Genomic DNA, 16,228 nt, shown 5'->3' with positions numbered 1-16,228 from the left:
TATTTGTGTGTGGGGAAGTTATTCTTTTGTTTGGTATATATTCATTTGTCTTCTCACTTTTTGTTTCTATAAAGTTATGTGAAACAGTTACCTATCCCAGGAGAAGGCAATGGCACCCCACTCCAGTACTCTTGCCTGGAAAATCCCATGGATGGAAGAGCCTGGAAGGCTGCAGTCCATGGGGTTGCTGAGGGTCGGACATGACTGAGCGACTTCACTTTCACTTTTCACTTTCATGCATTGGAGAAGGAAATGGCAACCCACTCCAGTGTTCTTGCCTGGAGAATCCCAGGGACGGGGGAGCCTGGTGGGCTGCCGTCTGTGGGATCGCACAGAGTCGGACACGACTGAAGTGACTTAGCAGTACCTATCCCAGGCTTAAAGACATGTCCTTGTGTGGGAGCATCCCTGTGCAATCTGCATGTACCCAGTTTTTGGTGAGAGACCTGGACCTGAAGTGAGCAGTAACTGTGTCTTCATTTGGGGTGCATGGAAAGCTGTCACCTTAGCAGGGCATAGAATTGGAATAGGAATGGTTAGAAGTGGAGCCAGATGTGAGCTGGGGCCTCTCCCAAGCTTAGGGCAGGCCCACAAGCAAATGGGTTAGAGCTGTAAATCTGAGCTAGTGCCTCTTCTCTCCAGTGTGATGGTGGTCTCTCCTTTGGCCAGAGGCATGGTTGAGGCCCAAGGGGCTGGAATCTCAAATCTGAGCTAATTCAACTTCTCCCTGGCACAGTGGTTATTTGTACTTGGTTGGGAGCAGTGCTGAAACAGGCAAGGCTGGAACAGCAACCCAGTGCAGGCTGGGGCGTGTGCTGGAGCAGTCCTGGCAGGGTAACCCCAGACCATGAGGTGTTTTCAGTCTGCTGCTTCTGCACTGGGACTGGAAGCAGGTGAGTCTGTGGCATGCTCTTCAAGTCTGGAGTCTCAGTTTCTATAGCTCTCTGATAAGCCCTGCTGCTGCTGCTGCTGCTGCTAAGTCGCTTCAGTCATGTCCGACTCTGTGCGACCCTATAGACGGCAGCCCACCAGGCTCCCCTGTCCCTGGGGTTCTCCAGGCAAGAATATTGGAGTGGGTTGCCATTTCCTCCTCCAATGCATGAAAGTAAAAAGTGAAAGTGAAGTCGCTCAGTCATGTCCGACTCTTAGCGACCCCATGGACTGCAGCCTACCAGGCTCCTCCGTCCATGGGAGGAGGCAAGTACTCTTGCCGTCCAGGCAAGAGTACTGGAGTGGGGTGCCATTGCCTTCTCCAAGCCCTACTGGTTTTCAAACCAAGCAGGCTTGTATTCTTGGTGCTGGACCTTAGGGTTAGGGTCCCCAATACGGTAAACACCTTGTTTCTTAGGGATGATGCACAAGCCTGTATCCCCCTCCTCTTCTGGGTCACCCACTAGGAGTGTAGATCCTGATTAGATTGCTTCTCCTTCCTTCCTCCCAGACTCCAAATGGTCCCTCCTTTAATAACCTTGGTTATAGAAGAGCCTTTCTGATAGTCTTCAGAGTGTTTTCAAAAAGTACTCAATAAGTAGTTATAGTTTTGATATGTTTACTCAGGGAGGTGAGCTCAAAGTCTACCTACTTCACCATCCTAATTCCATACAATCAAATATTAAAAAATTTAAACTTCTTTCTCTTTCCTAACACTGAATTAAAGGTAAAGTTCTTATGAATTCAGCTTGATTATATTTCTTAGACTTACCCTTACCCCTTACATCCACCACTTTTCGTCCCCACTGCCCCAAGCTCAAGATGCCCTTTAGAGTCTAGAGCTCTGTAACAAAGAAATATTTTACAGTGATTTTGTTGTTTTTCTTAAAAAAAAAAAAAAAAGAAAGAAAGAAATACATGTTGAAGGCAATATAGGAGTGGTGGAAAGAGTATATTCTCTGGAACCAAAAAGATAATTTGGAATTTTAGCTTGATTTATTAACAAGTGACTATGAATAATGTAGTTATTTCTCTGCTGCTGCTGCTGCTGCTGCTGCTAAGTCGCTTCCGTCGTGTCCGACTCTGTGCGACCCCATAGACAGCAGCCCACCAGGCTTCCAATCCCTGGGATTCTCCAGGCAAGAACACTGGAGTGGGGTGCCATCGCCTTCTCCAGTCATTTCTCTGAGCTTCAGTTTATTTCCTTGTAAAATAGATGTAACCACTAACAGGTTTGTTTGTAAGGATACTGAAACCTGAAGAAATATCATAAGTATTCACTGCATGGTATCCATTATACTATTATAATCGTGTTTAATTCATACATACCTCATATGTTGTAAGTATTTAAAATTAAATTTGAAATAGACTAAAATATAAATCATATCATAGTCTTGTGTATCCAAAAATTGTCAGGTTCTCCTCAATCTTTTTAGGTATAAGCTAATTTTTTAGAACTTCAATCCCCACTTTGTCTGAATTTTAATGAAAGCAATAGTCTTTTTACTACTATTACTTTATATAAGTTAAGCCTAGCTGACATGCAGGGAACTTATGTAATAAGCCAGAAAGTAGACCCAATTTCTTTTCTCTTAATCAAGCAACACCTCTTTCTTCACAAACTTTAAAACTCCCCAAACAGGTTTCAAAGCAATGTGTTCACCATGGCATGAACCCAGTGATAAGAGTTCTTATCACACAATGCACTTACTTGTCCCATGTGATAAAAGTTGCTCTCTGTGTTGAAATGCCAAGACCAACAATTTGATTCATTTCTATTCCTGCAGCTAAAAATAAAGATAGATAAAACACATTTAAAAACCTAGGAAGTTTATCTTTATAATATTATCATATGGAAAAGAAATTACTTAACATAATCTATGAGAAAAGCAACTTGGTTCAGCATTTTAATAACACAATTGGAGCTAATAAAACATTACTAGGATGATTTTGTAGTTTTTTTTTTACTTAAAGAGAAAAGAAGTTATAATCTAATAATAATAAAATGGACTTTTTGCTTTAAAAATTAGAAAGAAAATAAACACCACTTAAAGTAAGTTAGATGGTATTTTCTCCTTGATAACACTAAAAATTAGAATCTTCATTTAAGCAACGATCAGCTATAACAGAAGCTGGTTGATGGCAACAAAAGAAACGCTCATGGAAAGTAGCATAAATACTGAAGCACAGATCTTATTTACTACACAAACTCATGCGAGGATGCAAATAGAAACATGGATTTTGCAAAGTCCAAATTTCTTGAAATACAGCAGCTCACATGTTTCTGTGACATTCTTTTAAAACAGCAATTTGTCCCACTGAACAAATTAGGGACAGCTTCAATTTGAGCTATGCTCAATTTAAGGATGACACACCACCTCCTGTACAGTACTCCTTCCTAGTCTGATCATAAGGAAATAACTAGACAATCCCCAAACGCAGGAGAGTCTATTAAACGGATCTGTACTTTTGAAAACTGTCAGTGACATGAGGTATGTGGTCTATATTAAAGGAGACTAGACTGACTACTAAAAGCAATGCCTCATCTTTGTTGGATTCTGGATTGGAAAAAAAAAATTATTCAAGACTGAGATAAGAGAGGAATAATGAGGATCAAGTATTAGAAAATATCACTGGGTTAATGTTAAATTTTCCGTGTGATGTTTACGTATGAGAGTACTCCTTATCTTTGGAGATAATGCTTAAGTATTTAAAGATGACAGGTTATTAAATCATCACCAACTCTCACCTCGGGCAGCTAATTTGAGTCTAGGAGAAAGCACACAGGTATTCTTCCAACTTTTTAAAAATAGGTTTTGAAATACTTCAAACCAGAAAAGTTAGGAGAAGCAATTCAGTCAGAGAAATGAAGTGAAAGACCTTTTTGAAATTACAAGTCCTCTTTCGTCATGTTCTTAAAGAAGGCTGTACTGAGACTGTTCTTAAAGAGCTAAGATTCCAGACCCTGGCTGCAGCCAAGAGAACACTTGCCCTAAGAGGTCGCACAGGAAAAAAAAAAAAAAAAACTTATTTTACAATAAAGATAACGCAGCTGTAAACTGGCAGCTGTAAACTCCTGAGAGCAGGAACTGAGCGTTGTAACTTTGTTTACAACCCTCTGGTATTTTGTACAAAACAGGAAACAGAATGGGCACTGGCTACAACCTGGAATAAATAGTAAGGTGAGCCTTTAATACTGCAGCTCAAAAAGACTTCAAGCAGAGGAGAGAGTTGCTGCTACCCTCCCTTGACAAAGTGGGTTCACTACAAACCACAAATGTCCTACCTCCCCAAACTACTGGGAACCTGTGACTCCAATAAAATATTGTATGTATAATTCAGGAAACCCACAAAATTCTTATTATATACAAAATACATGTTACCATCTCTACTTTCATAAATCCAATTACCTTTGACAGATTCTTTTATTACAGCAACAAACTGAAGCCAGAGAACATCAGGATCAATTTCAACCCAGCCAGGCTGAGGATAAAGACTTTCTACCTATTAAGGAAAAGAGAAAATTCAGTAAAAACAAATCAGAACAAGTCAATAGCATATAGGCCTTAAGGGTACCAGTTAAAATAATTAAAAACAAGATTTTATTTATTATCTAATGTCAAGATGGAAAAAATATGAAATAAAAAAGGATGATACACCAAAATAGCAGTTTTATTCAGTTCATGAAATTTACAGAAGATTTTATCTTTATTTCCCAGGCTTTCTACAATGAAAATGCATTATTTCTGTAATTTAAAAAAATGTCAAACTTAAAAAAAAAAAAACAACAACACCTGGACAGGATGCATGGAGAAGCTATCTGTAACCTCCAAAACATATATGGTGGCATACCAGACCAGCTGACATGCCTCTTGAGAAACCTATATGCAGGTCAGGAAGCAACAGTTAGAACTGGACATGGAACAACAGACTGGTTCCAAATAGGGAAAGGAGTACGTCAAGGCTGTATATTGTCACCCTGCTTATTTAACTTATATGCAGAGTACATCATGAGAAATGCTGGACTGGAAGAAACACAAGCTGGAATCAATACTGCTGGGAGAAATATCAATAACCTCAGATATGCAGATGACACCACCCTTATGGCAGAAAGTGAAGAGGAACTAAAAAGCCTCTTGATGAAAGTGAAAGAGGAGAGTGAAAAAGTTGGCTTAAAGTTCAACATTCAGAAAACGAAGATCATGGCATCTGGTCCCATCACTTCATGGGAAATAGATGGGGAAACAGTGGAAACAGTGTCAGACTTTATTTTTTGGGGCTCCAAAACCACTGCAGATGGTGACTGCAGCCATGAAATTAAAAGACGCTTACTCCTTGGAAGGAAAGTTATGACCAACCTAGACAGCATATTCAAAAGCAGAGAATTACTTTGCCAACAAAGTTCATCTAGTCAAGGCTATGGTTTTTCCAGTGGTCATGTATGGATGTGAGAGTTGGTCTGTGAAGAAAGCTGAGCGCCGAAGAATTGATGCTTTTGAACTGTGGTGTTGGAGAAGACTCTTGAGAGTCCCTTGGACTGCAAGGAGATCCAACCAGTCCATTCTGAAGGAGATCAGCCCTGGGATTTCTTTGGAAGGAATGATGCTAAAGCTGAAACTCCAGTACTTTGGCCACCTCATGTGAAGAGTTGACTCATTGGAAAAGACTCTGATGCTGGGAGGGATTGGGGGCAGGAAGAGAAGGGGACGACAGAGGATGAGATGGTTGGATGGCATCACTGACTCGATGGATGTGAGTCTGAGTGAACTCCGGGAGTTGGTGATGGACAGGGACGCCTGGCGTGCTGCGATTCATGGGGTCGCAGAGAGTCGGACACGACTGAGTGACTGAACTGAACTGAACTGAGACAGGGAAAGAAGTTAAGAATTAGAATACCACCAAAGTGGTAGTGAGTTTCCCATTTTTCTTCTGGTATCACCTGGCCTAGACTCAAGGCAGCCTGAAAACCCAGAAGCAGGTACCAAGGTGCACTGGGAAAGCCAGGAGAACATTTGTGAACACTCAGAGAGGAACAGAACAAATCTCTCACTTTTCTTTTTTATCCACCGTCTCCATCCTTTTATATGCTGGCTATCTCACAGTGGCAGCTACAGCAGTATCCACAAGCACCCCAAATACTGAGGGAGGTAAAACTTCCTCTCTCAGAACAGGTGCTGGAGACCCACCAGGGTAAGGTGATCCCCCTGTGGCTTTTTCCTCTGTGTGTCCTTCTGATGCCTAGCCTTGGATGCGGGCATAGGAAGTGCCCTGCAGAATGGGATAGTGAAAGGTCCAGCTTCAGGTAAGAGGACCCAAATGAGGAGGCTCGGGGAACCAAAAAGTCCCAGGAAGATCTCAGAGAGGGAAGAGCTTGGGAAAGCTACTCCAGAAAGATGTGGATGAACACCCAGGCTCTCCTGGAAGCTGCACATGTATGAATACACTCCTAGACAGCATTTTGTTGTTGTTTAGTCACTAAGTGTCCAATTCTTTTGCAACCCCATGGGCTTGAAGTCCCAGGCTTCCCAAGTGGCGCTAGGGGTAAAGAACCTGCCTGTCAATGCAGGAGACCTAAGAGATGCAGGTTCAATCCCTGTGTTGGGAAGATCCCCAGAGGAGGAAATGGCAACCCACCCCAGTGTTCCTGCCTGGGAAATCCCATGGACAGGGGAGCCTGGCCAGCTATAGTCCATAGGGTTGCAAGAGTCAGAGAGGACTGAAGCAACTTAGCACATGTGGACTGTAGCCGGCCAGGCTCCTCTGTCCATGGGATTTCCCAGGCAGGAACACTGGAGTGGGTTGTCATTTCTTTCTCCAGGATCTTCCCAACCCAGAGTTCAAACCTGCATCTCCTGCATTGGAAGGCAGATTCTTTACCACTGAGCTACCAAGGAAGCCCTCCTAGACAGCATAGCAAAGATGCTAAAAGCAGAACTTTGAAAAAAAAAACAAAAAAAAACAGATCACTGCCCAGGTCCTGGGGCTTCCTAGATGGTGCAGCTGGTTAAGAATTTGCCTGCCAATGCAGGAGACACAAGAGATATGGGTTTGATCCCTGGGTGGGGAAGATGACAACCCACTCCAGTATTCTTGCTTGGAGAATCCCATGGACAGAGGAGCCTGGCGAGCTACAATCCATGGGGTCGCAAAGTCAGATGCGACTGAGCACTCCCAGGTCCCAGACTGAACTCTAGGTGGCACATACTACACAGGACAGATCTAAACAGCACTTCCAAGATCTTAAAAACAGAATTAACATTGAAATCAAAATCCAAGGAAGGCTGGTCAGACTGTGTAGCCTGAACACAGCTGCATTAACTGCCTATTAAAGAAAAATATCAACATTTGTCATAGGCCTTATACAAGACTCAGAGGTTTATAACATGATATTTGAAATGTCCAGGATACAATCCAAAATTACAAGGTACATTAAGAATCAGAAAAATTTCAGCTCATATAGCAAAAGATAATAGATACCAGTATCAACATAACAGATAATTTTGACAAAGATTTTAAAGCAACTATTATAAAAATGCTCCAAGAAGCAAGGGTGAATTCTTTTGAAACAAATAAGAACATAGAAAGTTTTAGCAAAGAAATAAAAAACATAAGGAAAAACAAAAATCTCACCATTTCAAAATTTAAAATATAATAATTAAGTGGGGGAAATGGAGAGATGCTGGTCAAAGGATACAAACTTTCAGTTATAAGATGAATAAGGTCTAGGGACTTAATGTACAGTATGGTAACTAGAGTTAATGTATTATACACTCAAAATTTGCTAAGAGATTAGTTAAGTGTTCTCAACACACTCACACACAGATACAAATGATAACCTTGTGAGATGAAGAGTGGTTTAATTAACATTAATTATGTTATTTCATTAACAATATATATGTATGCCAAAAGATCAATTTGCACACCTTAAATACATACAACTTTTGTCAACTTACCTTAATAAAATTGGAAAAAATTAATTAGAAAAAGAAAATGATTGAAACACATACTGGATCAGCTCCACAGTAGAATGGAGATAACAGAAGAAAGTCAATAAGCTTAAAGACAGTATCAGTAGAAATTCTCTAATCTGAACAACAAAAAAAAAAAAAAAGAAGAAGAAAACCTCAGGGATCTGTGGGACAGAGAAAATGGTCTAATATTCATGTCAGCAGAGGCCCTACAGAAGAAAATAAAGACTTCAGTGCCTAAACAAATTACTTAAGGGAAGTAATAGTGCTAAGAATTCCCAAGCCCAGTAAAAGATTTAAAATCTATATATTCAGGAAGCTTAGAAAATCCCCACCAGGATAAGTCCAAAGCAGTTCACAGCCAGGTCCAACATAATTCAAATGCTAAGAACTGAAAACAAAACAAAACAAAACTGAAAGCAACCAGACAGAATAAATACACAGAATAATAATTCAAATGACTGTGGACTTCTCATCAGAACAAAGGCCAGGCCTGAAGAAGTGGCTTGACATTTTTAGAGTGCAAAAAACTTTCATCTACAATTCCATATCAAAATCCTAGGATTTTTAATAGATATAGATATGATCATTCTAAAATTTACATGGAAAGGTGAAAGAACTAAAAAAGCCAAAACAATACTGAAAAAGAATAAAATTGGAGGAATCACACTACACAATTTGAAGACTTACTCTAAAGCCATAGTAATCAAAATAGTGTAATTATAAAAACAGACAAATAAATCACAGAGCACAAGAGAATCCAGAAGTAGACCCACACGAATATGGCTAGTTGATTTCTGACAAATATACAAGGCAATTCAATGGAGAAAAATAGCTTTTTCAACAGAGTTGGAATAGACATCCATATGCAAAAAAAATTAACCTCAGTCTTAAAAAACCTCACTTCTTACCCAAAAACTAACTCAAAATGGATCCCAGATGTAAATGTAAAACTGTAAAATGCTTAGAGGAAATCACAGCAAAAAATCTTTCTGACTTGGGATTAGGTGAAGAGTTCTTAGACATGACACCAAAAGTATGATTAATAAAATAAGAAAAATTGATAAAGTGAGCTTCATCAGAATTAAAAATGTGTGCTCTGCCAAAGATATTGTTAAGAAAATGAAAAAGCCAAGTACAGACTAGTTGAAAATATCTGAAAATCATGTATTCAACACAGGATTTATATCCAGAATATATTAAAAAAAAAAACACACAACAGTTAGAAAACAATTCAATTAAAAAATGGCCAAAAAACTTGAACTAGCACTTTATCAAAGAATACATATGGACAGAAAATATGCACATGGAAATATTCAATATCATTAGGTAAATGCAAATCAAAACCACAGTGAGATAACACTACATCTAAAATAAAAAAATACTAACAATATCAAGTGTTGATGAAAAACAGAATTCACAGACATTGCTGGTGGGAATGCAAAATGATAAGAGTCACTCTGGAAAAGTTTGGCAATTTCTTGTTAAGTTAAATATTCACCCACCATGTGACGCAACAATCCCACTCCTAGGTATTTATCCCAGAGAAATGAAAACTTACATTCACATTAAAATCTGTACACAAACATTTACAGCTGTTCTATTCAAGATCACCAGAAACTGAAAACAATGCAAATATACTTCAACAGGTGAATGAATGCGGTATATTCATATAATGGATTACTGCTCAGAAATAAAAAGGAATGAATTACTGATACACACAGTATATATGAATCTCAAAGGCATTATGCTGAAAAAAAGTCAGTCTTCATAGGTTACTTACTATATTTTTCGACTTACAAGATATTTTCAGGACAGGAAAAAAAAAAAAACCATAGTCATACAAAACAGATCAGTGGTTTTCAGAGATTAGATGTGGGAGGAAAGTGACTATAAATGGCTTGTACAAGGGTTTTTCAGTTACTTCCAACATGTACTAAAACTCACAGAAGCTATTCACCAAAGAAGTCTCATCTTACTCTGCTAATTTAAAAAATAAGATAAAAAAGAATCTTTGGCTTCAGGTTAAAACAATGGCTTGAACATAAGTGTTTTATTTCCAATTCCTCTCAAGACTGCCATTAAACTAAAAACATGAAAAAAGGTTTATGCAGAAAGACAAGAAGAGAGCAAGGAAGCTCAAACCAGGTTTTAACAAATGTCTTTAACACTCTCAGTGAGTGGGTAGGTGGTACAGGGCTAAGAATGGAGGAGACAACTGCATACCTCACTACCCACTCAGATTATACATCTCTGTTCAACCCCTGGCAGAATCTCAGGTAGAACTCTGAAAATTAGAGATACCTCAAAAGACTGGGATGCCAGATGCTGCTGAACAGAGGAGTGACTCACTCTTTATAAGGACCCTCACACTCCTTGTGCAGTCAGATCCACTGCCCCTCCCTAACACAGCAGAAGGTACGAGATTTACTCTCTGGAGGAGCTGAACCAGAGGCATTCTTTACTTGCAAATACTAGATATAGCTGAGAAAAGTAAGACATGGTATTGAAAATATGAATGGATAACCAACCAAAGATCATCATTTAAGGAAAACCTCTAACACATAAGAAAAGGTCAAAATAAACAGAAAAAAAGGAACTGGGAGAAAACACTGACAATGTGGGCAGCATGAGGGTGACACAGAGATGACATGAAAAAAGAATCTATATTGCCAATCAATCAGTATTATTCCCCAGTGAGCCCACTGGAAATAAACAGATTTAACAAAATCTATTCCCCGGTGGTAAGTTCATCCTAAAGGAAATCAATCCTGAATATTCATTAGAAGGACTGATGCTGAAGCTGATGCTCCAGTACTTTGGCCATCTGATGCAAAGAGCCGACTCACTGGAAAAGACCCTGATGCTGGGAAAGACTGAGGACAGAAGAATGAGATGGTTGGATGGTATCACTGACTTAATGGACACGAATTTGAGCCAACTCCGGGAAATAGTGAAGGACAGGGAAGACTGGCACACTGCAGTCCATGAAGTTGCAAAGAGTCGGACATGACTTAGTGACTGAACAACAATTCCCCTTCTATCAAATAACATTTCTCTTCTTTCCATGCAAAACTTTCATGACCACAGATTGTATGTAATGACTCAACTGCAATAAATACTTCCGAATCCCAAAAAACTCAATATGGCCATCATTGTGTCAAGTCAACAATTTAGACTTGGCAGTGGCACTCCAGGGTCACGTCCCCCCACTTCACCAACCCAGACAGCTCACCATCACCAAACATGTCACAACAGTTTAGAAGATCAAACTGAAATACAAGATCAAGAATATAATCAAAGCTAAGAAGAAAATGTGTTGATTAAAAACAAAAGACAACAACCAGTTCTTTTCAAGAATGTACAGAGGGAACACAGTATTGGAAAGTCCAGTTTCCTTTGGAGTGGTCTTTCTGTCCTGTTCTTCCAACCAAAATGTTATTATTTTCTCACAATGGCATGATGTTCCAATGGGGAACATGATGAACTTTCTTCACTTTGAAAAACTAAAAATAGCAAACATTCACATGTAGGATTTCCAAGGCTCTGAACACTACTCTCATATATAACACCAATATTTAAGAGTTCACAGAAAGATTTTTTTAACTTATTGGGACTTCCCTAGTGGTCCAGCAGCTAAGACTCTGTGCTCCCAATGCAAGGGGCCCAGGTTTGATCTTAGGTCAGGGAACTAGATCCCACATGCTGCATGCAACTAAGAGTTCACATGCTGCAACTTAAAAAAAAAAAAAAAAATCCCACATATTGCAAGGAAGATTGAGGATCCTCTGTGCTGCAGTTAAGAACAGTACAGTCAAATGAATAAATAAAAATAAATATTAAAAAAGAAAGAAAAAATACAACTTATAGAAAAAGGCTATAAATGTGGATCTCTGCTATTTAAAAAATGAATACCGTAAGAGGTAAAATTAAAGTCTTCTGAGAGGCCTCAGTACTAGCCTTCTCATGTAAAAGTTCCTGTTTGGGATTTCCATTTTAATGAAAAGACCAATAAAGCCTATTTTGTTCATATCTCTAAAGAGTGATCTCTTCAGTTTTTCTTTCTCAAGCTATTTATTTGGCTGCTGCTGCTGCTAAGTCACTTCAGTCATGTCTGACTCTGTGCGACCCCATACACTGCAGCCCACCAGGCTCCGCTGTCCCTGGGATTCTCCAGGCAAGAACACTGGAGTGGGTTGCTGTTTCCTTCTCCAATGCATGAAAGTAAAAAGTGAAAGTGAAGTCGCTCAGTCATGTTGGACTCTTCGAGACCCCATGGACTGCAGCCTTCCAGGCTCCTCTGTCCATGGGATTTTCCAGGCAAGAGTACTGGCTGCTGCTACTGCTGCTAAGTCACTTCAGTAGTGTCCGACTCTGTGCGACCCCATAGACGGCAGCCCACCAGCCTCCCCCGTTCCTGGGATTCTCCAGGCAAGAACACTGGAGTGGGTTGCCATTTCGTTCTCCAACGCATGAAGGTGAAAAATGAAAGGGAAGTCGCTCAGTCATGTCCGACTCTAAGCGACCCCACGGACTGCAGCCTACCGGGCTCCTCCATCCATGGGATTTTCCAGGCAAGAGTACTGGAGTGGGGTGCCATCGCCTTCTCCGAATAGTCCTGGCAGTACCAATCAAATCCTATGCTAAGTGTGTGTTTCTATTATATATTCTTTCCAACATAACTTAGCAGAGGTGTGATTTCCTTTTGAAAAAACAAATACAAGTTCTGTGTCTAATCCAGAGTCCCATGAAGGAAACTGATTTCCTAATATTTTCCTAATATGACTAAATGTAATTCAATTATTTATTCTGTAACTAAGAAATAATAAACTAGGTGCTAAGAAGCTGGATTTAGAAAAGGCTGAGGAACCAGAGATCAAATTGCCAACATCTGTTGGATCATAGAAAAAGCAAGAGAATTCCAGAAAAAAACCTACTTTTGCTTTATTGACTACGCCAAAGCCTTTGACTGTGTGGGTCACAACAAACTGTGGAAAATTCTGAAAGAGATGGGAATACCAGACCACCTGACCTGCCTCAATAAAAATCTGTATGCAGGTCAAGAAGCAACAGTTAGGACCAGGCATGGAACAAGAGACTGGTTCCAAACTGGGAAAGGAGTACATCAAGGCTGTATACTGTCACCCTGCTTATTTAACTTCTATGCAGAGTACATCATGAGAAACTCTGGGCTGGAGGAAGCACAAGCTGGAATCAAGATTGCCAGGAGAAATATCAATAACCTCAGACACACAGGTGACACCACCCTTATGGCAGAAAGTGAAAAGGAACTAAAGAGCCTATAGATGAAATTGAGAGAGGAGAGTGAAAAAGCTGGCTTAAAACTCAACATGCAAAAAACTAAGATCATGGCATCTGGTCCCATCACTTCATGGCAAAGAGATGGGGAAACGATGGAAACAGTGACAGACTTTCTTCTCTTGGGTTTCAAAATCACTGCAGATGATGACTATAGCCATGAAATAAAAAGATGCTTGCTCCTCAGAAGAAAAGCTATCATCAACCTTGACAGCATATTAAAAAGCAGAGATATTACTTCGCCGACAAAGGTCCATCTAGTCAAAGCTATGGTTTTTCCAGTGGTCGTGTATAGATGTTAGAGTTGGACCATAAAGAAAACTGAGCGCTGAAGAATTGATGCTTTTGAACTGTGGTGTTGGAGAAGACTCTTGAGAGTCCCTTGGACTGCACGGAGATCAAACCAGTCAATCCTACAGGAAATCAGTCCTGAATATTCATTGGAAGGACTGATGCTGAAGCGGAAACTCCAATACCTCCAGCCACCTGATATGAAGAACTGACTCACTGGAAAAGACCTTGATGCTAGGAAAGATTGAAAGCAGGAGGAGAAGGGGACGGCAGAGGATGAGATGGTTGGATGGCTTTACTGACTCGATGGATATGAGTTTGAGCAAGCTCCCGGAGTGTGTGATGGACAGAGAAGCCTGGTGTGCAGCAGTGCATTGTGTGCAAAGAGTTGGACACGACTGAGCAACTGAACTGAAGAAGCAACGTAGGCCAAGAAGACCATTTTTGCCAAAGGAATCAAGATATCTGAAGCAAAGGACCAGTTGCTGTTGGGTTTTTTTCTGATTTCTAATTCACTGTAGACCAACAATTTCAAAGACATAATTAAAACAACTTTATAGGGAAAAAATAACATACAAAGTAAAATCCCGAATGTTTTATTACTACGGTCAACAAATATAAAATGACTTTGCCAAACTGCTACACAAATTTCTAAATCTTAGTTTCTCTCTTTCAACCCCCACAGACTGTGAACCACGCTTTCAGAAGCACTGGTGCAAACTCCTATCAGTTTGAGAGGGGTTGCTTTCTACTTACTCCTTAATTTAAGATACAATGCTTCATCCTCGAAGGGCAAGGAATTTTTGTATTTTTATTTACTTACATACCTTTCCAGACACCTTCACCAGTTTTGAGTCTGGGCAAACCATTCTGGTCTCCTGCTACTTAACAGCAATCTTGATTCATCTTTGAGACTCTTACCTCATTAAAAAAATAAATAATAATGGTTTCTCCCAAATTATATAGCAACTATGAAATTTGTTATCTTCTTACAATTTTTGTATCCCTTTGGTTCTAAACACTTTAACTCCTTTAAAAAAAAAAATCACTGCTTAAAACAAAAGTACTTTGTGTCTAGAATTATAAGGGAGACTGTGAAAAGTATCTTTGTTTTCTGATAAAGACATAAAGAGATAAGCAGTACATAGTCGCTGAAGGAGAAAATCCACCTTTCATCTCTCCTTTCAGGTGGGGTTAGGGGTCGGGTATGTGGTGGAGAGGTGGGCAGTGTTCATGTACAGGTGAGCAGGTCTCTATTCAGGTCCTAAAACCAGAATGAGGAAGTCCTCAAACCAAAAAAAAAAAAAAAAATGCTCAAAGCACTCTTTTGGCTGGACCTGCTCCTGGGCAACCCCTGTGGCTGAAAAACACTTCTAAGCGGATGGGAAGAGGTGTAGGAACCAAGCAAATGTGGGAGTCCAGTGCTGCTGGGAATGGATTAGGTAACTAACAGCTTCCGTACCTGTGAAATTACTAACATAAATATGTTGAGGGTCTTCCCTGGTGCGCCAGTGGTTAAGAGTCCACGCTCCCAATGCTAGGGGCCTGGTTGGGGAACTAGATACTGCATGCTGCAAGTAAGACTTGGCACAGCCAAATAAACTTTTTTTTTTTTTTTTAAGATGTTGGTATTGGAAAGAAGAGTAAATAAAAACGTCATATGGAATTCCCATTATTTTTTATTTGCTGGCAACTATAAGAAATCAACACTTCATGGAAACAAGATCAGACCAATACCAATCTGTTAGTTGCCTTACTAGTAACAACTAATGACTTGGGAGGTTTCTCAAACCAGAAAAAGACATTTTCATGAACAAGATGGAAAGGAGAAAGGTAATGACAACACAGCCTTCAAAACTTGTGCAATACTTATATTCCTGGAAATCAGTCGCTCTGCACTTTGAGAAGCAGTTGATGATGACAACTGAATGACAAACATAAAGTTAAATTCCATTAAGTCTTAAAAATCTCAAATGTAAATAAAGACAAGGTTGGAGGTCTATCTAGGAAGTGCAGGAAAAACCAAGCAAATCAAAAAGCACCCTCTCCGGCAGGATACGCGTAGCCAGCCCTGCCCTGCCCTGCCCTGCCACTCATCGCAGTCCCACCCAGCTTAGGCCAGAGAGCCGAATCCTCAGGTGAGCGGAAGCAAGTGAGTGATCGGAGGTCACAATCCGAGCCCCTAATGTCTTCAGCCAGGACCGAAAGAGCGCGCAGGTTTCAGGCTAGCCCGGGGAGGGAATGCGGGGATCTGGCCGGTCCAGGCGCGCCGCTCAGGACCGAGGGCCCGCGGTGCCGCAGGTGGCCGCGTCCAGGCCAGATAGGCGGTCCAACCCTCTCGCCTCCCAGCGACCAGATCCCGGGTGCCCTGCGCGACCTAGACCCGCTGCCCCGACGCCCGGTCCCCGGTCACCTTCTGCGCGCTGGAGCCGCAGATTCGTGCCGCGCGGTCATAGACGTGGCAGCGAATCATCGAGCTGCCTACGTCCACCCCCAGCACGAAGCCTGCGCGCCGCGAGTTCGACGCGCTCTGCTCGGGGACCGTAGACTGTTCTGACATCCCGACCCGCACGCCTCTCTCCCGTAGCCGCCAGCTGAGCGGACGCGCTCTAAACTCCCGCACCTCAGTGGCGGAGTGCGCCCCGCCAGGCCGCCGCCCCCGGCCCGCCCCTCCGCGAGATCTGGCACAGACCCCGCCCCTGCCGCGGGCTCCGCCCCGA

At 41.1% G+C, this 16,228-nt stretch overlaps 1 protein-coding gene across 6 annotated transcripts in view; it reads right to left on the bottom strand.

Annotated features, from left to right (window-relative positions):
• GK5 (glycerol kinase 5) overlaps positions 1 to 16,207 on the bottom strand; it is a 77,986-nt gene extending 61,779 nt beyond the window's left edge. For 3 of the 6 annotated variants that reach the window (XR_008710736.1, XM_055569460.1, XM_055569462.1), the window contains exons 1-4: positions 15,922 to 16,207; positions 4,725 to 4,811; positions 4,341 to 4,434; positions 2,642 to 2,717 (exon numbers count right to left, since the gene is read on the bottom strand). Coding sequence is in view for 5 of the 6 variants with exons in the window: in XM_055569460.1 (XP_055425435.1) it covers positions 2,642 to 2,717; positions 4,341 to 4,434; positions 4,725 to 4,811; positions 15,922 to 16,068 (404 nt within the window). In the remaining variant the exon portion in view is untranslated. Of the gene's footprint in view, positions 1 to 2,641; positions 2,718 to 4,340; positions 4,435 to 4,724; positions 4,812 to 8,809; positions 9,026 to 15,921 lie in introns of those variants that run through there. The other 3 variants (XM_055569461.1, XM_055569463.1, XM_055569464.1) reach the window with 3 other exon arrangements.
• Between the last annotated feature and the right edge of the window lie 21 nt (positions 16,208 to 16,228).

This window comes from Bubalus kerabau, chromosome 2 (genome assembly GCF_029407905.1).
Source record: "Bubalus kerabau isolate K-KA32 ecotype Philippines breed swamp buffalo chromosome 2, PCC_UOA_SB_1v2, whole genome shotgun sequence".
In the NCBI taxonomy this organism is placed as follows: domain Eukaryota; kingdom Metazoa; phylum Chordata; class Mammalia; order Artiodactyla; family Bovidae; genus Bubalus; species Bubalus kerabau.
This window is presented reverse-complemented; position numbering and strand designations above follow the sequence as displayed.